This window comes from Hippichthys cyanospilos, chromosome 4 (genome assembly GCF_059441005.1).
Source record: "Hippichthys cyanospilos isolate Australia breed blue-spotted pipefish chromosome 4, RoL_Hcya_1.0, whole genome shotgun sequence".
NCBI classification, from domain to species: Eukaryota; Metazoa; Chordata; class Actinopteri; order Syngnathiformes; family Syngnathidae; genus Hippichthys; species Hippichthys cyanospilos.
Genome location: NC_142372.1, coordinates 19,941,244 through 19,968,456, shown reverse-complemented (window position 1 = coordinate 19,968,456; position 27,213 = coordinate 19,941,244). Strand labels below are relative to the sequence as shown.

General features: G+C 40.3%; 1 protein-coding gene across 5 annotated transcripts; it reads right to left on the bottom strand.

Moving 5' to 3' along the window:
- Nucleotides 1-672: 672 nt before the first annotated feature.
- LOC148424949 (cytoplasmic polyadenylation element-binding protein 1-like) lies at nt 673-19,998 on the bottom strand. Of its 5 annotated transcripts, none has more exons than XM_088413595.1 (12): nt 19,811-19,998; nt 19,412-19,583; nt 13,424-13,636; nt 11,344-11,573; nt 10,031-10,283; nt 8,796-8,909; nt 7,361-7,465; nt 5,685-5,821; nt 2,696-2,894; nt 2,182-2,276; nt 2,042-2,122; nt 673-1,966 (listed from the first exon to the last, which is right to left on the bottom strand). In XM_088413595.1, the coding sequence occupies exons 1-12, from the start codon at nt 19,823-19,825 to the stop codon at nt 1,856-1,858; spliced, it is 1,725 nt and encodes a 574-aa protein (XP_088269721.1). In that variant the 5' UTR covers nt 19,826-19,998; the 3' UTR covers nt 673-1,855. The 5 variants fall into 5 exon arrangements, with proteins under 5 accessions (XP_088269721.1, XP_088269722.1, XP_088269723.1 ...); XM_088413596.1 differs by having other exon boundaries at nt 7,376-7,465; XM_088413597.1 differs by having other exon boundaries at nt 19,484-19,583.
- Nucleotides 19,999-27,213: the final 7,215 nt, after the last annotated feature.

The window sequence follows — 27,213 nt, the reverse complement described above, 5'->3', positions numbered from 1 at the left end:
GCTTATCCTCTATGTTTTCAACATCTGACTCAAATAGTCAGCTCATCAGCAAGTTCTGCATGACCATACCCATCCTGACTGAAAATAAAAAGGGTGCCCAAGTCTGGTCAAGAGTCCCTATCCAGTCTGTTTTTAATGTTTCTCTGCATAAACACACCTGATGAGTCATACGCAATCATTCTAGAAGGCTGATTACTATCCTAATAATTTGAAGCAAGTGGTATTCTAGGATGCTAACATTTAATAAGAAAAATAAATAAAAACTTTTGAAGACCCAACTTGGACACCCAGATCTACAGCTCGGAGTAGAATGGCCATTAAGGACTGTATAGTTTGACACCCGGTGTCAACATCACAGGTGTAGATTAATGCAGTTCTTTTTAAAATTAAAACCCTTTACAATGAGAGAATACAATCTTTTTGAATAGAGTAAATGAACAGGAATTTTAGAAACACCATCTACATTTTTAGAAAAACATTTTCTATTCAAACTATTTACTGTCATTGTTAAATTTAGATAAACATTTTCTATTCAAACTATTTACTGTCATTGTTAAATTACTCTACAGCAGTTTTTGTAACGTCCTAATACATCATCTTTAAATGCCAAATCGGATGCAATTTCTACAGGAATATCTGAAACAGTCTTCCATTAATACTCCAGACAACAGATTTAATGCTTCAACACCTTTATTGTGCTCAACCTGAACATACTCCACAACTGTAAGCAGCAAACTTGGCAGACCACAATGAGGTAGACTTTGCAAACTGTAAAAAGCAGCTGAGTGAAGTGAACTGAATAGCAAGAACAGTCTTTGGCACACAGCTTAGGCAATCATATCCAACCGCAACAGGAAGGCAGACTAGGCTTAGTGTGCGTTGAGTCTACTCAAAGTCTGGGTGGACTATTTGATCCAAGTGGAAGTTCTTACATTCAACAGGAGGCAAGTGGCTCTCCCATAGCCACATCCACCTACCAATGTACTAATGTGAATAAAACCAATGCCACCTCTCCACAAGTGCAAATTAAAAAAAAAAAAAAAAAAAAAAAGTGCGACAACAAAAAACTTCACTCAACATCCAGTCGATTGAAACAATGGATGACCAGTTGAAGCGGTATCCACTACTGGAACCCACATTTTATGCAACTGCAACAAAGCAAGTTAAGTGGAAATTCCTCTGTGCCCATGCTGAACTCTGGCAGGACAAATTAAAAAGCTTTCACAAAATGAGGAGGGGGGGGGAGAAAAAAAATAAAAATGGTTTTCTCCAAAAACAGCCACCAGGTAGAATTCTGTTCAAATTTTTCATGTCATGACTTAAAACCGTAGTGTGTACAAATTAGTAAAAAACTGCGTAAAAGTCTGAAATGCGACTGGTTAAATGAAGCCCAACATTCATCTCCCAAAGTAAGAAACACCAGTTGGCTCGCACTGGAACAAACATGCCAACTGGGGGAAGGGGGAAAACTAAAAATTTAAAGGCACTGTATGGCATTTGCCAATGGATGGCAATGAGACTTGCGTGACTGCTCTTCACTATGCAACATGTAAACCAAAAGGGGAAAAAAAAAAAGGGGGGGGGGGGCATTTTCCTCTACCTCCTAGCCTTCGTCTGACTCGTTTTGAGAAAATGCTGGAAAAGTGAACGGTCCCTTGTCTCTCCCAACAAGGTCACGGTGCATAGTGCTAACTGTGAACAGCAAAAAACAGCAAGTGCAAAAAGTGAACATTTCCTACAGTGAGATCCCCAGTGCCTGGTGGAGTGCCCCGCCCAACACGCCGATAGCCGCCCAGCCAGCTCGCGCTCTGCAGCCTGAACCCCAGGGGGGGTAGGGGCGAACTCAAAGCCCCTCCTAGCTGGACTCTCTGTTTTTCTGGTTGCGCATGAGAGGTCGATGGTTGCTCAGGATGTCCATGGAATGCTGCCAGTGCCAGCACGAGCGGCAGTAGTACTTGAAGCATGCCTTAAAGCAACATATTGGTCTGTCAATTAAATATAATCAAAGATCACTAAACTTTTACTTTGCCAAATGGCTGACCTGGTCTCTGCAGAAGAAAGGCCCAGCTTGGCGGAGGCAAACCTGACACATTGAGTCCTCCAGGTAAGGATCAATCTGGACCTGGGGGGCAATGTTTCCTTTTTACTTGCACTAAGTTACATGCAGACAGTTTGTGGTACCTTCTTTGTAAACTTGGGGCTTTTGATCTCCACGAAGGCTGCACAAACCGCTTTAAGGTAACTTCGCTGATTGTTAAAAGTCACACGTCCAGAACCTATAAAACAGTTTGACCGTCAATTTGTTGCTTTGAATTAAACCAACAAAAGATGGGTCCATATATGATTTCACTGACTACCAAACAAAGGGGCTTTAATAAGGGAAAAAAAAAATTAAACGAGTTGTGAAAATGTGGAGGCACACGACAGCAGCAGTATATCAAGAACAGAGGAGGAGGATCCAGAAGAAGATGGCTGCACTATTTTTTGCCAATTCAAGTAACTCACCATTCGGCCGCTTAGGCAGATTGAGACTGCCACAGAATTCTAATTATGTAAATAAGACATTCCAGAGTGCTTACATACTTCTTTACACTGTACATGAAAACTCAATAGATACTAAATTAAACTTGTTGAATGTCCAAATGAAAACTCCCTATGAGGTGGGATAGAATGAAATCCTGATGTGTGGTCTTACCTATGGGATATTTGTGTTTATCTGTGTCAATGCCTGCATACATGACTCCTCCAAACAGATCATTCATGATGCTGGCCAGCGCTTCTGCATTAAGCATGCCATGCAACGCGCCCACAAACACAGTCTTGCTGGGGTCCAGACGCTGAGCAGGAGAGCGCACGTAGTTGCTGTCTGAAATGACCCAGGGAATAACCTGCACCTGTCAATAGCACAGAAACACTTGACAGTTAGTTTTTAAGCCTGATAAACTAGAGAAACCAATACTCAATTCCCCAGTTTCAAACAACCACATTCACGCATCATTTTAGCAATAGATTTGTTGTACTCAAACTGACACGTTTGAAAAGTTATTTATTGTCATCACTACATAAACACCTTTCAGTATGTTTCAATGCAGTTCTTTTGTCACATCATTATGAGCATTAAAGACCTTTGGTTTGGCATTGGATTTGGGGGAAAAAAAAAAAAAAAAAAAAAGACTGGAAATTTGGATGGTCGATTTTATAGGAGAACCAATAGCGAGAAGACAGGCTCGCCACCAACAGGAAATTTCCATTTTGACAGAGCGAGCCCAGGACATGGCAGGCCACAACCTGCCAGTCCCGCAACTGGAACACCTTTCTGCTTATCAGACTAATGAGCACATAGATAAAATCACAAAAAACTGATATAACTGAAGACAGTTTAGGTGAAACCTGGGTACAGTAAACATTTGGGATCCAAAACACTCCTCTAGCCCAGTCAAAATTAAGAGGTAAAACATGAGTAGCCTATTTTATTTTACTTCACATAAATTCGTGCTTTTGACACACACACACACACACACACACACACACACGCACACACACACACGCACACACACACACGCACACACACACACACACACACACACACACACACACACACACACGAGGAACCCGAAGTGTGACCGAGGTTGTAGCATGCAAGAGCTACTATTTGCTGGCACTTTTGCTAAATTAGCTTTCACTATTTCTAAAGAGGCCAGTGAAAAAGACTGGTCCTAAATGCTAGCGACACTTATATCCTGCACAGTAAAGAGGGTAAGGCAATTGGTTCTGATCAGAGGCTTGAAAGCGTACTGAAATACGCTTCCACCCTGCAAAGATGTATTACAAAACACATTTTGATATTGGACTCTCGAGTGTGCATGGGAGTTAGCCTAATCAGTCTACATGCGCTCTGTGGACTTGGAGAAAGCGTTCGATCGTGTCCCTCGGGGAACTGTGGGGGTGCTATGGGAGTATGGGGTACTGGACGCCCTGATACGAGCTGTTTATAGAACGACCAATGTCAGAGTTTAGTCCACATTAAGTCAAATTAGTTTCCGGTGAGGGTTGGACAATGGACAAGCTGATGCCCCTGCGACTCGAGTCCGGAATACAGCGGAAGATGATTTTGGGTATTTTTTTGAAGGGGAAAAAAAAAAAAAAAAAAAAAAAAAAAAAAAAAAAAATCTATGGCAAATATCTGGACTGGAGGGGAAAAAAAAAAAAAAAAAAAAAGAAATAGCTTTTTGATATCTGTGCATAAATAATTTCAAAAAAAGCATGCACTCATTTTTAGATTAAGCATGCCCTTGACTACATAAAATGTGGTAATTAGAAATTATGGATTGTTAACTGTTTACCTTGTTGGTCAACTCCTGGTCTTATGCTGACTTGCTTTCACTCGTTGGTGAATTGTTTGGAAACAAGTCTGCTATGGATGTTTGACTGCTGCCAGTAGCACTTATTTTCCTTATGGTCTGCCTTGTTGGACCCTACTTGGGACATGCTTGTTGTGGCTGGATTGTGACGTCATACAGTATGTGCGTTGTCAAATTCGTTGTTCAACCGCTCGAACATAATTTGTTTGCAATTAAAACACATGGCTACTTTATCCACGATGCTGTTGACAGTCTCTTTTAAGGCCGAAATATTGTCTGGATAGACGATTTTGCTCTTATCGAGAACTTCAGACTCTTATCGTCTCGTCAGCTATTTTGCAACTTAAACCATAAGCGAAACACACGAGATCTGTAACGTCATTGTTTATCACCCTGTTATCAAAATAATTTATAAACGCTTTACCTCGACGGAGGAATTCTGCTAGATGCTCTCAGTCCTTATGGACTGGCAGCTGAAGGACACTCACACGCAGTGGCGGTCCGTGCGTTTCACAGTTAGACCTTCAGGGATTCGACCACTCAGCAGCACATGTACACATTACTGGACTATACAGGCTATTTTCCAGAGCATTTAAACAAATAAACCAGCATCAGCTATTAAAATGTGGTACTTGTAAAACTTAATTTAAAATTATTTATCCAAAGTTTTATGAAGTCTACCAAGTGCAGGTAAGCTCCAAAATCCATTCTTTTCCCCAGAAACACTTCAATGACTTGCTTGTAGAGTTTGGCTGTACATTTCATTTCCAATAACAAATCCTTTTCTATTGACATGGACGGCAATGCTGAAAGTCGCATCTGTCCAAATTCTGTTTTGCTACTTTTCACCCGTTGTGGGTTTAAAAAGAGTACATTTGATTTTTCTGCTAAATGTGCTTGGGTCTGGCGTCGCTGTATGCTATGCCTTTAGCAGAGATCTGCCAAGCAACACCGTTAGCTTGGTTGAGCAACATTATTATTAGTATTTTTAAACTTTAAAGACTTCCAACATTAAACACGGTTGATCAACATAGCATAGCCTCTCTGCAGTGAGTATCCAATCATGTCATGTTCAACGTGAGGCTTCAAGATGGTATTGCTATTGCAACTGTCTACTAACTATACTGTATGAGCCCTTTCACACATCTTTGCAGACAACACAAAAGGCCCTTAACTCAATTGGAAAGCCCTCAAATGGGTCTGTTAGCAGCCAGATTACATAAGGCCTTGCTGGCCCTGACTGCCCACACAAACATAAAAATACACAGCCCCTATCTTCAACAGTACCACGGGTCAAGGACAATGTGTCAAGTTTTTACTCACATCCTTGCAACGCATTCGCCGACTGGACATTTTGAAGTAGTATTCTCTGTTGTCTTCTGGGTGAAACGGGTCCTGAGAGCAGGCATGAAGTAAAGCCCGCACAGATTTCTCATTCTCAAAAACCAGGTAGACATAGCCTACAAGGACAGCAAACCTTTAGTCTGAGTTGATGCAAATGACCACTTACAAACCCATGCAAACATAGAAACATCATTTGAGGATGTTCATGCAGTTGTTTTGATTGTTAGTTTGAACACTAGTCATTTCAAATGGCAATTTTCTGGCTTAAGACTAAAAGAAATTATGAAAAGTAGTAGTCAGTAATTTACCTTTTTAGATCAAGCAGAACGAACACACACACACACACACACACACACACACACACACACACACTTTACTGAAAATTTAATGACAACCATTTCCCGCAGTACCTTTTACCTGACATGCAGCCCCATAGCAGTGACTGTTAAAAAAACAGGATTTATGAAACATGCAAATTTCCACAGTCACTGATATGGGGCTGCATGTCAAGTAAAAAGGTACTGAGGGAGATTCTGCTTTTGTCATTCGTACAGAGTAAAATATTACTAGTTTTTAGTGTGTAATGTCTTACGGTACAGGATTAAAGCAAAAAATAATGAGTTACAAAAGCAAATTACTGTGATGCATTATTTTTTGCTACAGTGTTACATGCCATGTGGGACAAAGTACATCTAGTGACACCTTAAACCACATTCAACCAGCAAGAAGCAATATTAGTTTTACCACCAGTGTACTGTATAACATGGGAATTAAAACGCTTTATTGCTGTAATTGAGCAGCATTGTCCAGACTTGGGGCTGTTGCTTCAGTTTAATGCATGACTGATTATTAAATTAGACTAGTGTGTGTGTGGGGGGGAGGGGGGGGGGGGGTGATCACAGCAATAAACTCCTTGCCATTCTTCAATGAAGAACAAACCCAATTGTCTCACTAAAATTTCACTGAATGCAAAATGACTCAGTTCTGTCCAAAATGCAATGTCCAGTGTTGAATAGTTGCTCTTGATAATGTCACTGTTTTCAGACCTTATGACAGATCTTCATTTTTTTAATAACAGATCTGCACTATAACCGCAAAGAAACCGCTCTTGATTATTAGCACAGAAGCAAATCAGCACGGAAACTAGCTTAATCACCTCTAAATACAAGACACTACACATAGGAACTTATGCTGGACAGTGTCACCACGATTTGAGAACATACCTAAATAGAATTTGTAATGAGCAGATAGCATGGCTATGGCAGATCTTATAGTATTTAAACAGCTGTTAATGGTTAAGGAATGCACAGCTATATCACTTCTGTAGTTCAGTTCAACCATTATAATACTGGTGGTTAAAGGAAATACAGTAGCTGATTTCACTGATGCATGTTCCTACCCTTACTTGGGTAATTTAAATGAGTGCACCCCTCCCTCCCCCCAAGTGATTACTTGGGTCAATTACAGAAATTATTTTTTTAACTACTCTAAATCCCAGGAAAACTTCAAAGGAGAGTTTGTTTTTGAGTTACACGCTTTCTCGACTGGCTACACTTACTCCGCAACTCACTTGCATGTCTGTGTCCACCAAAGTGCCACCCAAAAACCAATAAAAAGGAAAGGGGGAAAAAAATGGCCTACCCACTTGGCATTACCTTTGGCCACATTACCTTTGGGAGGACAGCGAGGGTGCTTTCCATCCTTACCAGGCCATTCCACATTCAGCGGGCCATAGCCGCTGAAGGTGTTTATGAGTCCAGCTGAAACAAAAAGGCAGGCAGAGAAGAGGGATACACTTGTGGCAAATTAAGATCAGCACTTGAAGCTTCTGACCGTAGGATGTAATCCCTAACAACTTTCTATAACCACTTATCCTCATTAGGTTTGCTGGCACACCGGTACCCATTTCAGTAGGCTTTGTGCAGGAGGAGGGAGACATCCCGGACTGGTTGCTAGGCAATTGCATGGCACACAGATAAACATTCACACCTATCCACAATTTGGAGTGTCCGATTGACCGACCATGATTGTTTGGGGGAAATTTAGAGGAGACCAGAGTGTCCAGAGAAAACCTAAGGCTCAGAGTTTACTAACCCCAATTAAAAAATAAATAAAAATAAAAAAATAAGCTCAACATGAGCTGTACTTTGAAAATAAATTTGCACTCCCAAGGTTATGTAAGCATTATTTGTAAAGAGACAGATTCCTCATATTTGATTGTGCTCCAGTTAAGCTTTCACCTGTGAAAAATACATTTAGTGTAAGAAGACAAGAGCTGTCTGGGAGAAAGTACTGTATTTAAGAAAAGGGAGGGGGGGGTGTTGCTCAACCATTAAGGTGTGAATACAAATTTGAATGTGCTGAGAAAATCTGTTGTACAACGATAAAGATACCAGAAGTAAATAGATCAATTTATTTTAAGCAACGGCAAACCTTGAGTCCTTTTTCTTGAAAGACATAAAGACAGAGAAATCTGATCCAATTCCTGGGGTGAACCTAAGATTCTCTAGAGCAGAATCACTAGTGAACATAAGTAACCCTTTAAGCAGCAAAGTATCAAAAAATTGCACCAAGCAACATTTTTACACTATACCTCTAACCATGATCAAGCTACATTTTCAAATACTGTACTGTGGTAATATAAATATACAGTATATTTGTGAGAAAAAAAACGCACCTGATGGATTAAAGGTCAGGTTGCAAATACAAGTTTTAGTTGAGACCTGACCGACACCAGAACGACCAGAGCTTGCTGATGAGTTGATCATTTGAATCAGTGTATGAAACATTGGGGAAAAGGCAGGCTATGAGGAACTCTTGATGAACTGGAGTTCCCTACTCCTGAGATAGAGCCAACTAAACATGCAATGCCCCACGCTTCTAAAACACTGATTGCGTAGTTAAAACTTTGTTTAAAATTGAACTATGATTTGAGAACTTTCTAGAAGTGACAAAGTTTGAACAAGGAAAATATTTATTTTTACAGACCCAATACAATCTTTGAAACCTGGCCTTAAAAAAAAAAAAAAAAAGCCTCCTCTTACTCAACAATTTAACAGCAATCCATGCATACTATTGAGAGCAAATTACCTTCTGTGATGTCCCAGGGAACACCACCAAGAAAGACCTTGCAAGAATAGAGAGGATCCTTGTTGTTTCTGGGAGGCAGCTGACCACTCCAGGTGAAGGTTGCTTCATTCACAGCTTGAAGCAAACAAAGACCAGGGGTCTGTAACTTAGTTATGTGGGCTAAAATGTTTTCTTAAATTCTATTGTGGGCTGAGATTACATTCTGTTGCAGCGTCACTCTTGGAGGAAGGTTCACAGTACATGTTTTCCCAGAGCTTTGTCAAAAAGACATCTAATATTAGCATGCACATCTATGGCCAAGCTTTACCATTGTTTACCTATAAAACTATTACTGCAGCAAAAACATGCACAACCTACGAATGTCACATTAAATTGATTCCTTTGCACAAAAGTGAAAATTCAAATTAGTAAAAGAAACTGATCCCAAAATTGGTAGGTTTTCAACTTGCCTTACCATAAAAAAAAATTTTAAAAAAGTTTATGAAGGCTTGTCTCAGGTGTCTGAGGACCGCCCAAAGTAACGAGGTGAAGTTGCAAAAATGAAATCTAACAGCCACTGCTCCAGGCAAACAACCGTGTCATTGCTACGTCTTCCACCATGAGAGTAGAATGTGAAGCTATGCTATGGACGGGGTAACGCGGGAGGGAAGCAGAGGACCCAAAGTCAATTTAAAGTGTCTAATTGTCCTTCAATTCACATTTGTGTTGTACGTTTCTAAGTCAAAGATTAATGCATGCTCCTTAAATGTAATAAAGACATGGTATTAGGTGTCTTTTTTCTTTTCATTTTCTCCCCAAATGACATAAACCAGTCATGTCAACAGAACCTTTATCCATATCATTTGGTCAAATCAATTAACATACAAGCTGGCTTTGTTCAAAGCTCCTGGAGTAAAATCTTGCTTCCCTCAGAAGCAACAGCATTGGCGCTATGTAGCCAAACAAAGCATTCAGTATACAGGCATCCAACTGGCTGTGTAAGAGAAGCCAAGTGCTTCAAGCAACACTGAAAAAAATTTAAGCAGAATGGTTCAATTTGCACAGGACAAGACCTCTGATAGCAAGGCATTTACTTATCAATGAATATTGCGACATCCCTATCTTTACAGTCAGACGGTGGGCCTGATAAATTTGGTAGCAGGTCAATTTTGGAATGTGGCCTGCATGTTGCAGGTGCCTGCATTTAGACGTTGCTCCAGTTCATAGTTTTCACAAGCTATTGTGGGTGCACTTACCTGCAGCCTGTCGATGCAGGCGTGCCTCCCTCTCAATGCTAAACGCTTCCCCTGACTGGTCTAGCATGTCCACACCAGGCCAAGAAGAGCCAGTGCGCCAGCGGCGAGAAAGAGCAGAGGAAGCCAAGTTGGTGCTGGATGGTGGGGTGAGGGGTGAGCTAGTGTCCTGGGGGTCCAGACGTGAGCCCAGCCGGAGCAGATCCTTTTGAATGTTTGATGCATAAGGCAGGGGAGGCGAAATCCGCAGAGAGGACTGGGGGTTTAGGGAAAAAAAAAAGGGAGATGTGCCATTCTTTCATTTATACCAGGGCTACAATTTGCTGTATTTTAGTTCAAGCTGTGTAATGCTGCTAATTAGATTAGTTAATTAGTAGGAAAGTTCATCTTATGGAAAAACTGTTTAAACAGCAGCCAAGTGTATAAATGGCTAATTCTAAAATGGCTGTTTATATGCAGTCAATAACACACATATATATACACACACACACACACACACACACATATACACACACACCAGGTTTTTAAAATACCAGGTGAAAGGGCAAACACTGGTATGATCTCATATTTGGGTTTTTAAAAACTCAAGACATCTGAGTAATCCTTTTCTAACCCAAATATGTAGTCAGGTTAACATTTGGGTTCCCTCCTTTGAACAGATCATTGGTTTGTGGTCTGTGCATGGTCTAACTGCAAGAAATGTGGGTCTAATATAAAATATGCTCTTCAATGCTGTTTAGTTTGAATACAGAGTTCTGAAATGTTCACATAAATGGGAAATGGACTTTCACTGATATAGCGCTTTTCTACCTTGGGTACTCAAAGCGCTTTACACGAACTCGTCATTTACCTACGGATGACGCAGCATCAGGAGCAACTGGGGGTTCAGTGTCTTGCTCAAGGACACTTCTACGTGGTCTTGACGGTCGGGGGATCGAACCCACAGCCTCTCGGCTGGGAGACGACCGCTCTACCACCAAGCCATGCCGCCCCCACATAATGCTATTCTGAAATGTCAATTCAGGGCACTTTGCATTTAAATAAAAAAAAAAAAAAAATTGAACTGACTTTTCTCCAATTGACCTTTGTTGTCAATTGATGTTCTTTTACTTAGCTGAGATTTTTTTGGGGGGGGTGTGATGTCATGTGGGGGCCGACAATAGTTAGGCAGTCAACAGGCAGGATTATTGGATAACACCACTGCTAAAAATATATCTTCATAAGTCATGTCTAAGAGATCATTAAGACAGGAAAGCAAAAACCCCTAATGCGCACCAGACCTGACTTGTTTACTGTGCAAGTGCAGCTACACATACCAGCACATCACAGAAGTGGTCGGAACCAGAGCTGACGCCACTTGTCTCAGAGTCTTCAGGGCTGCTAGAGCGAGAGTCCAAAAAGCAGCTGGAGTCCAAGCGATTGGCCATGCGAGCCATGCCAGGGAACCTCTCCAGGAAGTCAGCAGTCATACTCATCGACTCTGAGGGAAGGTAGGCTGGTGGCTTTCCAAAGATGCTGCCAAAGGGACTGTTCAGCATGCCCAGCACTTGAAAAGTACATCCAGAGAAGCAGAACCATTTTGACCAGGCATGGAGGTTACTGAAATTAACATATGTGCAGTATCAGACTAATCACGTTATTGAAATTTGATACTGATTTGTAACAGACTCCAGCAAAAAATAAAAGTTAAAGGTATAACCCTCAAGCGTTGCAAGCTGCAACTCTTTGGAAATACAGAGCATACAATTTGCATTCTATTCTCTTGTGTCAACGCAAACCGTATTCAAACAAAAAGGATGATTAACATTCCTAGGTTTTACCATTACAAATTACTACAGTACCGGGTATTGCTGTACTACAGTCCAGTGCCCCTGGATTGGCAGACTGGGGTGGTGGTCCCCCTTTTTAAGGAGGACTGGAGGGTGTGTACCAAGTACAGAGGGATCACACACCCCAGCCTCCCCGGTAGGGTCTATTCAGGGATGTTTGTGAGGAGGGTCTGTCAGAAAGTTGAGCCATGGATTCAGGAGCAGCAGTGTGGGTTTCTTCCCAGCCATGGAACAATGGACCAACTCCACACCCTCAAGTATGGTTTATTTGCCCCACGGGTCTACATGTGCTTTGTGGACATGAAAATGGTATTCCACCGTGTCCCTCGGGGAGTTGTGGGGGCTGTTCAAGTCCTCGTTCCACCCATGTCAGAGTTTGGTCTGCATTGCCGGCAGTAAGTCGAATCAGTTTCCAGTAAGGGTTGGATACGGCCAAGGGTGTCCTTTGTCACCGATTCTGTTCATTACTTTTATGGACAAAATTTTCTAGGCACAGCCGAAATGTCGAGGGGGTCTGGTTCGGGAGTCTGAGCATTGCATCTCTGCTATTTGCGGATGACGTGGTGCTGATGGCTTTTTCAGGTCATGACCTCCAATTCTTACTGGAGCAAGTCACAGCAGTGTGACGCGGCTGGGATGAAGCTCAGCACCTCAATCTGAGACCATGGTCCTCAGTCGTAAAAAGGTGGAATGCCCTCTCCGGGTTGAGGATGAGGTCCTGCCCCAAGTGGAGGAGTTAAACGTATCTTGGCTTCTTGTTCATTACGGAGGGTAGGATGGAGCAGGACATCAACAGGCTGGACATGTGCCACGGGGAAGAGACCGCAGGGTCGACTCAGGACACGCTGGAGAGACTATGTCTTTCAGCTGGCCTGGGAACACCTGGGGGTCCTCCTGGAGGAGCTGGACGAAAGGGTCAGGGAAAAGGAAATCTGGGGTTTCCAGCTCAGGCTGCAGCTCCCACGACCCAACCCCGGATAAAGGGGTAGCTAATGATTGTATACAGTACCAACACTTAATTCAAATCTTTTTAAAAGGTGAAGCACCTTCAAGAAATAGTCCCATGGGAACCCCTCTTTAGTCTAACGAATTGCTTATTTCCTCATATTGCAGCCATGTTGCTAAACAGCACTTGCCTCAGGTTCTGAGGCAAGGAGTGCTTAGTCAGCTGCTATCAACTATATTTGTTGTAGGCCCAGTATTAACCTTTATACTTACTGTAGTTATGCAAAACGAGCAGCTAAGCGATTTCAGCACTACAAGCAGGTTGGAACAAATGGGTCAATTGTAGTGACAAGTCACTGGGAGACATGAGTCATCGCCTCACTCAGACACATGAAATTTGCCTGTAAGCCTAATATGTACAGTAAGTTTTGTGAATGAGGCTTTGCGGGGTTGTTTGTGGACAAAGATATAGCAAAGCAAAAGTGCCACATCATCCTGTGATGCTAATGTTTGTGATGACACTATTATAACACCAAGTCTGGTGGCATTTACGTAACTTTTTGCTGGGTGTACACCAGCTTGTATTGAGAAAAAATAAAATAGAATAAAATGCAGTACTTACTTGAGGGAGAGCTTGTCTGAACCTGTGAGGGAGACGAGAGTGACTCAGTCTCCTGGCTGCTCCAAGGTCTGTCCCAGCCAGACAAACGGAGAGACTGGAGGCCCAGGCCCAGGTCTGCCACACTCTGTGAGACCCGGGATGACTGCATCTCAGGCATACCATCACAGTTAGTGAAGAGCATCCTCCTGCTGCCCACCGCAGCCAGATCAGACTCTAAGGGTTGCGAAGAGACCGGATAGCATTAAGACAGGTACGTAAATACCCTCAGTCACAGCAGCGTCCGTTTTCAGCCCTACCCTGGATGACGGGGGAGCTAACCTGCTGCCTCTGCACCCTGTGCGTATGACATGCATCTCCATCTGTATGGCTGACCCACCTAGCAGCATGTGACATGGCTGCTGATGCACTCACACCCCCCTAACAATAACATGGGCTTACCCTACATCCGTGCTTCCGTGTATTAAAGAAAAAACAAAAAAAAAACAAAAAAACAAAAAAAAAAGCTCCCAGCTGATCTGTACAGTCTTCTCTGGTGGTATATGCGATATCATGTGGCAGAGAGAACCACAGACGTTGCGGCAGCTACTGCTTACTCTTTAGCCTGTTTCCTGAGCCAGCTGACCAAGGCAGCAAGAGAGGGGGAGAGGCATCATGACTCAGCAAGCTCAAAAGTAGTCACTATTCAGACTTTAAGAATTAAGACAGTTAAGACAAATGTTGTATTTTCCCATTTTGTCTTTTTAGTGAAAAAAGGTGGGAGCAGAGTGTGTGGCAGAGCCTCGATGCAAGCAAGCAGCTGACTGATAAGATGTTAATACAGAGCAATTGCTCCGGCTCCTCCCTTTTTTCTCTCTCTCTCTCTCCCCCCGGAGAGAATCCAGCTACAGCCCTGATTCAGCAAGTGTCAAGCTTGGCTTTAGAGCCAGTCACTATACTTTTTCATCTGACATTAGTTTAAGATGCAAATATCACATGAAGCAAAATTTAACAAGTCTCAAATTAAGCACTGAAAATGTTATACTCCAAGAGCCAGAAAGTGTGTCATGTAAAAACTTTGCAAAACCTACATTTGGTACCCTCCAAGTAAGTGCTGCAGTGCTGTAAACAAGTGATGCAGTATGAATCAGCTACTCTCACTCATGATCAGAAGCTGAACCAGTAGCCAAGATGTGATACGATTTCAATTAAAAAGTTTAATGTGACTAAGATTACTGCAACTCACCTCTAAGGAATGGGCAATCAATTGTAATAAATGATACAAATACATTTTATACAAACAAATGTCTCCCCATTTTGCCTCATAGTATTTTTCATTCAATTTCTCAGAAAACAATGAAAATGCATTGTATGCAAGACAAACTGTACACAAGAGGTGCAACAACCCTAATCTATAATAACTGATCATTTACAGCAGTGATCTTTTTTGAGCTAAGGCACACTTTTTTTGAAAGAACACCTGTTGAAAACTTGTTTAAACTCCGTAGCCTATATTTACATAAAGTCAAACTTCCCCATCATTGTCACTGACAAAGTACAAGTGATAGTGTGATGAAACCCCATGAGCTATCAGCCATCTGTGCCAACACTTGGTTAGGATTCAAAGATTCTATGGCGCCACCAAGCGTTGCCTAGATATACTAGTCTAATTTTTCACATTTCTCCACTTTGGCATTTTATATACTAAAACGCAGACTGCAGTATCTCTCCTGCTCAGCTTCAGAACGAAAACAAAACTAAAAGACGTGGATAAGATCAGAGAGTATTTTCTCTAGAACAGGGGGTGCGAAGAAGTATAGGGGAGTTGCAATTCGCTCCTGTCGTCATAAGCGCACTCCAAGCAGTTTGGCCCCTCAGGTGGGGCCAGTGTGAGAGCGCAAGAAGTAAGGAATGCTTAGAAACGCATCAATGAAGATAATAAAAATAACACTGAGCGTTTAGAGTGAGTAGTCAATATTGGAACATGGTTAAAAGCTCCAAAAGTTGACATTACTGATGGAAGTTTATTTCAAATCAATAATTTAAAATATTGTGCAGTAGATTTATAGGTGCTTTATACTAAGTGCCCATATTTCAGTTTAAATTGGATGTAGAAAGAATTCATGGAAACGTTTAGCCATTTTGAAAAACCATTATGCTCACTGAAGGTTTGTTTTGATTTTATTTACATTTAATTTAGTATGGTAAATGATTTTTTGTAACATGCCGTATTATATATTTTGTTTAAAACTTTTATAATATAGAAAAATGTCTATTCAGCAAGGATTTTAAAATCGTATTTTAGGGCTGTAACTCCAATAATCTGATATTGTCCTATGCCTCCTGACACTATGTGCTAACACCCTGAGCTTTAAATAAAGTACATTTTAAAAGTAATACAAAAACGGATTGTTTATAATACAAGTACCAATGCTAAATGTTTGCTAATGGCTCAGATGGTGACACTTGCCCATTGGGAATCTCTTCAGGGCAATTCTACCTGCGCTGAGCAGTAGTACGACAAAGCTAGATGCTGACACTATCATGAATGTTCACTTTGTCACAAAATCGATCAGCAAGCTATTTGGTACAAGCATGGCAAGTGGTCACTTCGACTTAAGTAGTAAAACTATGAATTTGTATGTATTGTACGTTAGGCACAAGGAAGCCTGCAATGCAGGATTGAGTCATTTGTTATCAAGCACTGAGTTACGGCTGACAGCAACTTGGGAAAATTCACGCATTGACCGTTTTTCTATTTAGGTTGCAGTGCTGAGCTTTGCATTGCTTGTAAAAGTACACATTTTTGCGTAACGTTCACCGTTAGGCACAAGGAAACCAGCAGAGGAGGACGAGTCAGTTAGTACACTAACGTTAGTTGCAGCTGACAGCAGCTTGGGACTACGTGCTTGTTCACCGTTTTGTTTCTTCCCCCCAGTGTTTCCCCTTTCAATAAAAAGTGATCGGACAGAACCACGCCGAAATAATTTAACACACGCAAGGGCATTACAGAATTAAAGACAGCAGACTAATCGGTTTGGTCCAATTCATTTTTCCCCCCAATTCTTCACGGAATCATCTTGTGGGTCGGACTAAACCTCCTCTATGTTCAGCAAAACTGCTGTCCCCGTATTGGCCTGAACATGATTTTTAGCCCTCGAATACGACTTTTCCCAAAGAAGTCTTGACAATACCGCAGTGAAGTCAAAAGGAACTGACGTTTAGAGTTATGTGCTCCCCTTATTAGTATACTATCAATATGCTTCTAAACGTTACATGGACACAGTAAAAGACTGCCTTGCGTGAAGCTTGTAGGAGTGTATAAAAGTGTATATATATATATATATATATATATATATATATATACACTGACGCTCGCTGTTGTGCGTAAATGAAACTTCTAGGAACGCTAGCGAGAGGTAATGACTAACAATGGAAACCCGATGTCATGGGTAACACTATCATTAGCTCAACCCTGTTGTCTCCAATATTCAGTTCCATTATTCACTCACATAAATAATCTGTCAAAGTTCAATTTAACATCTGTTTTAGACATGAACGCTAGAGAGTAATGTAGCAATGTACAATTTCATGTGTGTGGGCTTGCATGTGCGCGCGCACACGTGATATGAAGCAAATCTTTAACATTGAAATCACATTTTTGGTGAAGCTCATTCAATTTCAAGTTCTAAAGTTGGGCAAGATATACTTATTAATATTTGGGGTAGTGGGAGTCTGAAAAGTTTAAAAGCTGAAATAGTTTGAATGAGTCCAAATTAAAGAAAGGTTAAGAATTTTTTTTGAAAGATAAAAATGGGTGAATAAACAAGCATGATTCAAAAAAAAAAAAACTCTTGCTTTTCCATCAATCATTGTGAACATCTTTCAGGTTATACAAACGTAATTAAATTGATCAAATCCAGAATACTGATTGTAATTGGATTAAATATTTTTAAGTTATGCTCATGTATACTTTTCAGTGTAGTTCAAAATGTTACTACGAAAATAAAACTACATTAAAAATTAAACTGCCAATGTGCCAAAAGTTATCCAGATCAACTGTAAATTAACATCATTACACAGGCCCTTTGTTAAAAAAAAAAAAAAAGACAAAGCATCATATTGTTCTGCTTCTTTGCATTTGTATGTAAATATGCCATTTTTTGCCATGAAAAACTTCTAAAGAACAGTCACTGAGCAAAACTGAATTTATGTATTCAAATAAAATGGGAAATAAATTGGGATTGAGGTTATTGGATAAATATCAAACTGTACTTTAAGTAAAATATTTGAGATTGCTAACATGTTTGCTGTTCATGTGTGCTAAATTGGTCATGAGCAATCATATTTCAAGACTAATTATTTTCATGTAAGGCATTTCTAGGCAGACTTCTGTGGGATTAAAAAAAAAAAAAAATCTGTACACCCAAGTACTTCTTTCCCAGACGGCATTTCACATGGTGATTAACATGCATAGCTGCCCCTCATTTGCCTTTTGCAGGAGGACCTTCTCGGTGGGAGGAGCTATACAACACCTCATTTGGTGTTGTGCACAGACATACATATATGAAGCCTATGCTGCTGCAGAGCAGGGTAGTTTAGCACTGAGTGTTGAAAAATTGGCTGCAGGGAGTACAGCTAACAGGTGTCTTTTTTTAAATAATTTTGTAACCAGTTGGAAGCAGGTTTGTGTGACATGTAGCATATTGCTCAGTGGTGAGCTCAGAAGATAAGACCATTTGATGCTCCTAAAACCACATTGCTTGAGACATGATTTTGGTCCCTAAAGAATGTGTCACTCAGCTCAAGCAGCAGCAGCAGCCAGGATTTTGAATTGGAAGCTTTGATTTATGAAAGTCTATTGCTTGTTTTAGTTGCATATGCAAATTTTCTGGTCATATGCAGCCAAAGTGTCAAATGTGCATCTGGTGGCGTTCATGCTGTACTCTTGGGCCAAACAAATGTCAGCATGATGTGCCATCACATATAATAGGGTTGACTTAAAGGCGTGATGTACGTGCACATAACGAGACAAAAGATGCATGCCACATGATTACTTGAGGTGGAATTTCTGGTCATAACTAGTGCTGAAGGAGACTGTCACTGCATGGTGGAGTTTTGTCCCTAATACTTGTTACAGTGAAAGTATTTTTTTCCATGTACAACCAGTCTTTTAGCTATTTTTTTATTTCTTTAATAGTTTTCTGAGAGACAATCATTCCCCACACTTCTTCAGTACATTAATGTAGTGAATTAGTGGAAATGTGAAGATTTACACAAGTCGTTCCATGTGAGCCCCTAAAATTTTATAATTATGTTCCAAATTTAAAAAAAAAAGCTGAGAAGACCTGTAGACTTTTTAAAGAATCCAATAGAATGCAAAATAATGTCTTTGATGTATGCTAATAAAGAAAGCACATAAAATCCATTGTTTCACATTGTATTTTAGATTTTAGAATTTTATTGAAGTCGTTGTTGGACATTAGCTGAATTTGCATGCTGTGAAGGGGAGGAGACACTAAAAATCAGAAGTTACCTGTGATGCAGTTATGTGAGTAGTTTACTTCATTTAATAATCTTACTGAAGTTGCCATCATTACGAACAAGCAGGACTCATAATTGAGTGTTGCTCCAAGCATCTCTGCTAGAGGATGAAACATTTCCATTTTGTTCGGACGTCAAGCATTGACAAAAACCATCACAATTCTAAACGTGTTGACATGTAATTTGCATCGGCAAAACCACTAAATACTGAACAATTTAAGCTCCGTTAGCGATAGTTAAAAGCAGGTAAGTAACATTTAAGCTCAGCGATAGTTAAAAGTAGACTATGAGTGTAAAATAAAATCCACCCGAGTTGGAACCACTTCACAAAGTATAAAATATTTATTAAGGAAGCGTTTGAGCCTTGGGTAAACCGCTTCGTTTGACAACGAAAAGGGCGCCGTTTTGTGAGCCCTGGTGCCTGAAGGAGCCGGCTAATGCGGCTCGACATGTGAGAGTAGACGTTACCACACAGCAAGTCGGCCTTGCCCTTGGTGTTGTTCGGAGTGGTGCACACGCCGGTCAGGTCCAGAGCGTTACCCAGCATGTTGTTCATTCTGCGGAAGACGTCTGCGTTGCTACACGTCGACAAGGCCGGGGAGTCCGAGTCAGGGCTGGTGGGCCTGCGGGGGTCGTTTCTCTGTGCCCAACACATAGCCATTTCTTTTTTTGTTTTTGTTTTTTACGTCACATTTCAAGAAGAGTACACGCTAGGCAGTCAAACGTGTACCCTTCAAAAAATAATTAAACACTTAATAATGTCTTCCAGACTGAAAGAAAACATAAGGTTTTGGTGACACCAAAGCTGCCACCGTAACATTACGGAGATACGTCGAATTGACATTTGTCATGTATTTCGACACTCACCAGAGAAAAGGCCATTTTGTAGACGGAGCTACGCTAAAAGAATCACAAAGAACGATAGAGTGCAGTCAAAGGTCATACTTTTATAAGGGGCTGCCAGCTAATTAATGTCAATCGGGTGAACGTGTGCAACTCAGCTAATGACTGCTTCCAGCTACAGGGGCCGCCTTCTGGTCACATGATCGCCTTCAAAGATCGCGCTAATCACATCGTGTTTGTATATCACAACCATCTGAATCATCTTACCGTTTTAGAAAAGGGCGAGTAGACTCAACTTCCTATTCTTGTTTTTTTTTTCATCGTAAATTACACGAATGTACAATGCCACCTATTTTCGCAGATACCAAGACCACTGACACCAAATAACCTATACCGCTCATACTTTTGATATGAACAGTAAATCTACAATAAAGGATTCAAATTCAAACTAATGACCAATCTACTCCAAATTTAGAATTAACATGTAGTAAATTAATAAAAGTGCCAAATAAAATGGGCAACTCTTTGTGTTCTGCTGCTGGATTTGCTAAAAAAATGAGTTGCAGTGTTCACCTTTTGACATTTACGCATAACACCACAATGATGTAAGTGGTCTTTTTTTTTTTATAAATGGACTATCAATAGGCTTCTTTTGGTGGCCCTGTTTATAAATGGACTGTCAATAGGCTCCTTGCGCCTGAAGCCAGACGGCATGCCATCTGATGTTTCCATTGTTACCGACAATTTCTCCGTCCGTCCGTCCATGCATCCGGCCTTTTGCTGGAAACACTTATCGGTGTGTGTTTTACACTATGGTGCTGTGTGGAGAAATGGGAGCCTCTCAAAGAAGAAGATTTCTATTTGCATGGACAGTTCAGAGTACAGTAATTTCCCAAATATAAGACACATCTGTGTATAGGATGCACCCTTAATTTTAGGGTCAAATTCGGGTATTTTCTACATTACAGTGTATTAGACGGTACAACATTTGGGCAACAGTGTAAAAACTATGGCAAAACAGAATAAATGTAATTTTCCTAAATTCTTAAAATTCCTTTTGTTCATATCTGTAAGTTATATATTTTATTGCAAGTTAAGTGTGTTTTAGATTTACCACATTGTGAACGGTCAGTGAAAACCTCACCAGAGTAACTTGGAATGCACTCGAAGCAGTTGTATTTCCTTTTCCTCGCTATGCAGGTCGAGTTCATTTTACCCCAAAAAAAACAAAACAAAGTTAAGCAGCATCCATGTTTGTGATTGTTCATATATGCCAAAAAAACACAATTAATAAACGAGTCTAATGGAATACTTTGTGTGCGTTAATCTGTGCACACAGCAATAGTATACATTGTCACCCTTACTTAAATCAGCTGGAGACATCCTCTATGTTTTAGTAATATTCCTGTGCGTGAACAAGGATGGACTCGGACGATGGTTCGATCTGCGCATTTGTTTTATTGATAATAATGCCGTAGCAACATCAGTTAACATGAGCTGCTGTTAGCTGCAACAGGCACTGGCTGCTAACAGCCAACAGAGCTCTGCCCACTTGCTCATTCCGTTACCGTATTTATTGTTAATAAGAATACGGCCAATATAAAAATGAACATCTGTGCGACAAAACTCGGCTTATGTGGCTGACGGATCAATCTTCCTCATATAGTGTTTGGCCTTCATTTTGGGGGAAAAAAAAAGTATGTCTTATATTTGGAGAATTACTGTACATTATTATTGTATTGTGAATTATGGCTGACGGGTTAAGTTTACATTTCATAACAAATGTTGTCCTGATGGGCTTTTCTTACATTTGAAAGTTGATGGTTTTCACAACATGATTCAGATTAATCTTTGACTAGTACTCAGAGACTGTTTGTTTTTGATAGAAATATGTACCTGCACCATAAAAAAGGTCAGAAAAAACAGTAATCTTCTGGTCGATGGGGCAACAATAAACACTGTGAAGTAACAGAAAACTACTTTCTCGTAAAATACATGTTTTCCCATTATTAAAATAAAGTTATTATCTGGAGTGTTTACAAGATTTCTCCCTATTTTTTTGGTTATTTTAACATTTTTTTAACAACACTCAGATTTCAAAACAACAGCAAGGAAAACAACAATTTACAAAAATATTCCGTTATTAGTTAGCTTGTACACAAATTTGAAACCGCACAATGCGGTTTCATACAGACGCGACTGTTTTAAATAAATAAACAACGACGACTAGCGGGAGTCCATGCGGATTTAAATTAGCCGGTTACATTTAGACAAGGCCTAAAACTCAACTTCTTAGTCCATAGTTTGGACGTGAACTTCAAAGCTGTTTGGCTGAGTGAAACGATGCCTTCACGTGCACTTGGAAAAGTTGCGCTTTACAAAAGAAAAGAAAATTATTACAGTACAGTATATATTTCAATTTTGTGTTTTAATTCCATGTCTTTAGTTACCTAGATTTCTATCTCGGTTGCAAATGACTCACTGTTAAGTGACAAGCTAACATTAGTGCTGGTCTGGCTAAATACAAAATGCAGTGGGCTGACGCCAACACAGGTCATGCATTTGTCATCATGCTATTATTTCAATCCAGGGGATCAGATACGATGCCTTTTGCCGAGTGAGTACCTTTAGTTGCACAGTGCAAAATTAAGCCAAAGCTGCTCAACTTCAGTTGGATACTTGGCTTCTACAGTTGTTCTTCCTCCAGCCTCGACATTAGACGCTGTTCGGTCGAAGTTGTCAGCCAGCTGTTGAACCACCAGCTGTAGTTGTTGATCTTTACTCTTTCCCTTTCAGCCTAATGACCTTTTATAAAGACTATTTAACATAATACAATTGGTTATACAAACCCAGCATTGAAAAATGCCATCAGACCTGGGAAAATTTAAACCTTAAAATTTGCACCACAAAATGTCGCCGTACTTTTTTAAACATTTGGGTTAGTACACTGATTCATCCTTCATTTTCATTTGTGAACATTTTTTAATACTAAGTCAGGTTCAGTTGCAGTTAAGAACCTGACTTAGTATTAGAGAAGAGGGAATGGCCAGTGTTGGGCAAGTTACTTCAAACTGTAATGCATTATTTATTACCTTTTAGTGTTATTTCAAAGTAATTAGTTACATTACAATATATTCCTTCATTTGAAATGTAATGCATTACACTTTTATTGCATTACTTTTATATTACTTTCAGCACCATAACTGGAAATATGGATTTGCCATCCTAAATGTATGCTCATGTATAATGAGCTCATTATACATGCAGTGAAAGGTTGGCTTGAGCTTAAAACCAGTACAAATCATTTCATCAGTATTGTATTGTAAACTTTTAAACACAAGATACCTTTTTTTAAATTATTATTCTAATCCCTTTATAACTTAGTTTCACATCATAGTGATGCATTGTTTATGGTGTACGTAAAAACAGTGCGTTTCACAATTTCAATATTAATATCCAAATTTAAGATCAGCTGGCTAGGCATATGTTTCAAAAATAGTCGGTGTCGGTGGCACTAACGTTAGCAGCTAGCCTACATCATTGTTAAGGTGTTTAACGTACTAGCTAACATGAGTTTTGAATAATCTTGACACATATTATTTACCAGAACTATTTATAAACTATTATTAATAGCAATTGTACAGCAAAAATTAGCATTAGTTTACCTTTTTCATTATTGCTAGCTGCGACAGGGATCTTGCTGACAAATTGTCTAAATGCTGGTGAATCCACTGTGGAAAATGGCAGCATATCTCCTCTAATGAATCTTCTAACCGCTTGGTGTCCAAGTGTCATCCCACAGCAAGAGAACATAATCCTGCATGTGTTTTCTTTTGGCTAACGTGACGTTACTATGGCCATACTCTAAATCACAGGTGTCAAACTCAAGGCCCGGGGGCCAGATCCGGCACGCCATATCATTTGATGCGGCCCGCGAAATGCTGATTCGAATTCAAGTTTCTGGTTAAAATACCACATTTATCAGTTGACTTTAGCTTTTAAAATTACTACGGGAAAAAAACAAGCATTTGTTTGCCCTCTGTCGCTCTCTGATTTCAAAACTAGTTAGCAGTTTGCCAAACACACCTAAGATTTATTTTATCAAAGTCATACCGGCCCGCTGACAGAAACTGTAACTGCAATGTGGCCCTCAATAAAAATGAGTTTGACACCCCTGCTCTAAATGGTTTGTAAAAATACGGGTCCTTTTCGCGAAGTGGACAGCTTTTTAGGTGTTGTGCACAAAGTGCACCTAACGATATTTTTCTTGTCTTTATCTCTGACGAACTGACAGTAATGATCGTATGTCCAGCTTGTGTACATATTGTCCATATTCAACCTGCCGTTTCATCTCAGCTGTAGTAGATCAGCAAGTAAACATTTTGCCCCGGACTTTTTTTCCTCCGATCTCACAGTGTTTTGGCGAATTAAAAACACCGATTTCAGGCTAAAAATGCATTACTTTACCTTCATTTGCTGTAAGTACAAAATTACTATTTTTGTGTAATATATCACATTCCCGCTTTTCATTAAATTGTAATGCTTTACAGTAATTACCTTACTTTTGTAATGCGTTAGAATAATTACATTACATTTGTAATGCATTGCTCCCAACACTGGGAACGAAAATGCAATTTTCACAAATAATACTCGCATTTATAATCGGCGTGCAAGTGGAGGGGCTCATGGTTTTCTCTTTCCTGGAGAGGGTGTGTGTGTGTGTGTGTGTGTGTGTGTGTGTGTGTGTGTGTGTGTGTGTGTGGAGGGGGGTGGGGGGATATAAACAGACGCACTGCCCTGAAGACTCTGGAGGTCATCGTGCTGTGCACAAATATTCTGTTAATAGTCTACTTGAATATCCTGGAAAAAAACTTTTCTTTCCATACTTGCAGGCTTCTTGCCGAGGCCGGCCAGGAAGTCCATGTTCCAGGAGATCACGCTTTAATGCACGTCCCCTTCCCGGTCCACGTCGAAGACGAGGCCCGTAGCCAAGCATTGGTCACGGGCGGCTCGGATACCTTTCCTTGGGCCCGTCCAAGGTGATGTCCGGCGTGAAAAACTGTAGGCTATTTCACTCGGTGCGGTAAACCGGCGGACTATACCACGCTCTCGTTTGTCCCAGCGAAGCGTATCTGCGAGAGCGCGGCAAGCAGGACCGGGACTGAGTACGGGTCGATCCGATCCAGGTAGCGGACATGAGAATAAACCGAGAAGCGGCGAAAGCGGCCAACTCGGCTGGGCGCAACGACAAGCCTGAGGTACCGCTCAACATGTAGCATCCTCACACGGCCGCACCGAACCCCGTTGACTCTCTTCGGCCCTAAACACCAAGCAACTAATGACTTTTCTTTTGAAAGTTTATGTTTGTCACTCATTGACGCTCGCTACTGCGCCTGGTTTACTTTCAAATTTAGCTTGGAGCAAACGAATGACGTCATGCACCGTGAGCTTGACATCTCTGACCCTCTTGTGAAAGAAAGAAGACTTTGAACCGCATCTCTTTCATCTGTCAGAATTCAGGATGTTTTGATTCTCATTGGACACTAAGTAGTTGTAAAAAAAGTACGCCAGGTGTACAACTAAATTGTGAATTTGAAGTTAAGTGCCACTGCCGTTTATAGCTCTGCATGCAATATATAACTACAACAAAGCAAACATTTAGCATAAAACCATTTAATAATACAATAGAACACGTAATAAAACATTCCCATATATGCCATGTTGGTTAGCTGTAACAGATGAAAGAGGAATGATTCAAAGTCTTTCTCAAGTGGATCAGAGATGTCAAGATCACAGCATGCATGGCGTCAAGACACGTCTGCTACAAGCTAAGTTTGAAAGCAAACAAGCACGGCGACAAAGTTGTTGGTACCCTTCCTAAAATTGCAGCAGTCAAAAATGTGACTTGGACGTGAGGAAAGTAACAGTAAATAGAAGTTTTAGGAAATTGTACTTATGAAAGTCACTTTCTTTCTTTTGCTAACCAGGAGGTGGCAGCAACGTCCTCCATTAAAACGTTATGGCTTTACTGACCTTGATAGCTTCATTATATGAAAACTAACCTTATTCGTGTTAAACTGTGCGTGAATGTTTTTGTGTGTGCAAAATGTCTTGGAAATTTAACATAATTGTAGTTTGTAATAAATGATTTTACAAATACCTTGAGGTTCCCCTTATATTTCTGTGGGTGCAAAATAAACAGGTCAATGTGTTGTGGATGCTGTTCACATATCTACATTCTAGCTATTCCTTAATTGTGTGATATTAAAAAAAAAATCTGAATCTTTAGGTCAGGGATGGACAACTGAATTAAAATAAAAAAAATACGATTAAAACTCAGTGTAGAGCCCCCCCCCCCAAAAAAAAAAAAAAAACGGGAGTGAACGGGGAGAAAAATTCAAAAAGTAAAACAATCATTCTGCCAATATGTGATTCAATTAGTGCTTAGCTCATTTACTGTCAAATTTTGACATTTTAAATACACACGGTATTTATTCTGACTACCAAAAACAACTCTATCTGCATTTTCAGTTCTTATAATTTGCTGTAGGCTATAGTAGAATAAATGGAGGTTTGCATCAGCTGTTTCTCCTAGTAGATTCTCAACATGAGTTGATCTTGAATCATGAGGATTTATGCAGCCTATTACTGCTGTAGCCTGTTACTAGAAATTTAAAAAAAAAAAAAAAAAGGTCTTTCTGGTCGCACACATCTTCAGTCAGTATTGATTTCATGTCGATTCCAATCCATGCCAAAGGCAAATTCAATGAACCGCATCCTTTAATTCCATGGAGGAAAGGGCATTTCTTGGGTAAATATTGTATGCTGCCTTAGCACTGCCTGGAATTTTTTTTCTTCAAGCCTTTTAATTCAGAATAAATCTCACAGTACAGGTAATGTTTTTGGTGTGACCGAGTGACTTTGTGTGTCGCCAATTTGTAATGCTTCTGTGAAACTATTCTATCTTCCTTGCAGATGGCAGATTTACTTAAAATAAAGAACTGGTTCATTAGTGCAAGTGTGAACGATTGTGTCAACTCTTGATCACCTGTCAATCAGTCCGCATAGAACCCAACAGAACAAACTTCAAGGTGGTGATAAGGACGCATAGAACCCAACAGAACAAACTTCAAGGTGGTGATAAGGATTGTCTGGAACATTAATAAAATGACTAAATTTGATTAGTTTTACTTAATTCATAAAAAATAGCCAGTGTTTCTAGTTAATGTATACAGTAAATTTCAGATTTTTTTGTTAAACTTACACATTCACTGTTGGTTTTCAGCGTAACATTCAAGGTTCGCGCCTATAAGTTGGAAGGGCATCGTAAGCAAACGTTTATAGTTAGGCAGTCCAATTGGGCAGCTGCCACACTGAGCAGTCCTTGGACTTCCCGGAGGAGCCATTATGGTCGGCTGAGCAGAGCG

Coding starts and splice junctions, on each gene's coding strand:
- LOC148424949 (XM_088413595.1), bottom strand. Junction 11,574..13,423: donor TCAGACAAGCTCTCCCTCAA/GTAAGTACTGCA, acceptor GTACTTTTCAAG/TGCTGGGCATGCTGAACAGT. Junction 2,895..5,684: donor GGCGAATGCGTTGCAAGGAT/GTGAGTAAAAAC, acceptor TGCTATTGACAG/GTGCAGGTTATTCCCTGGGT.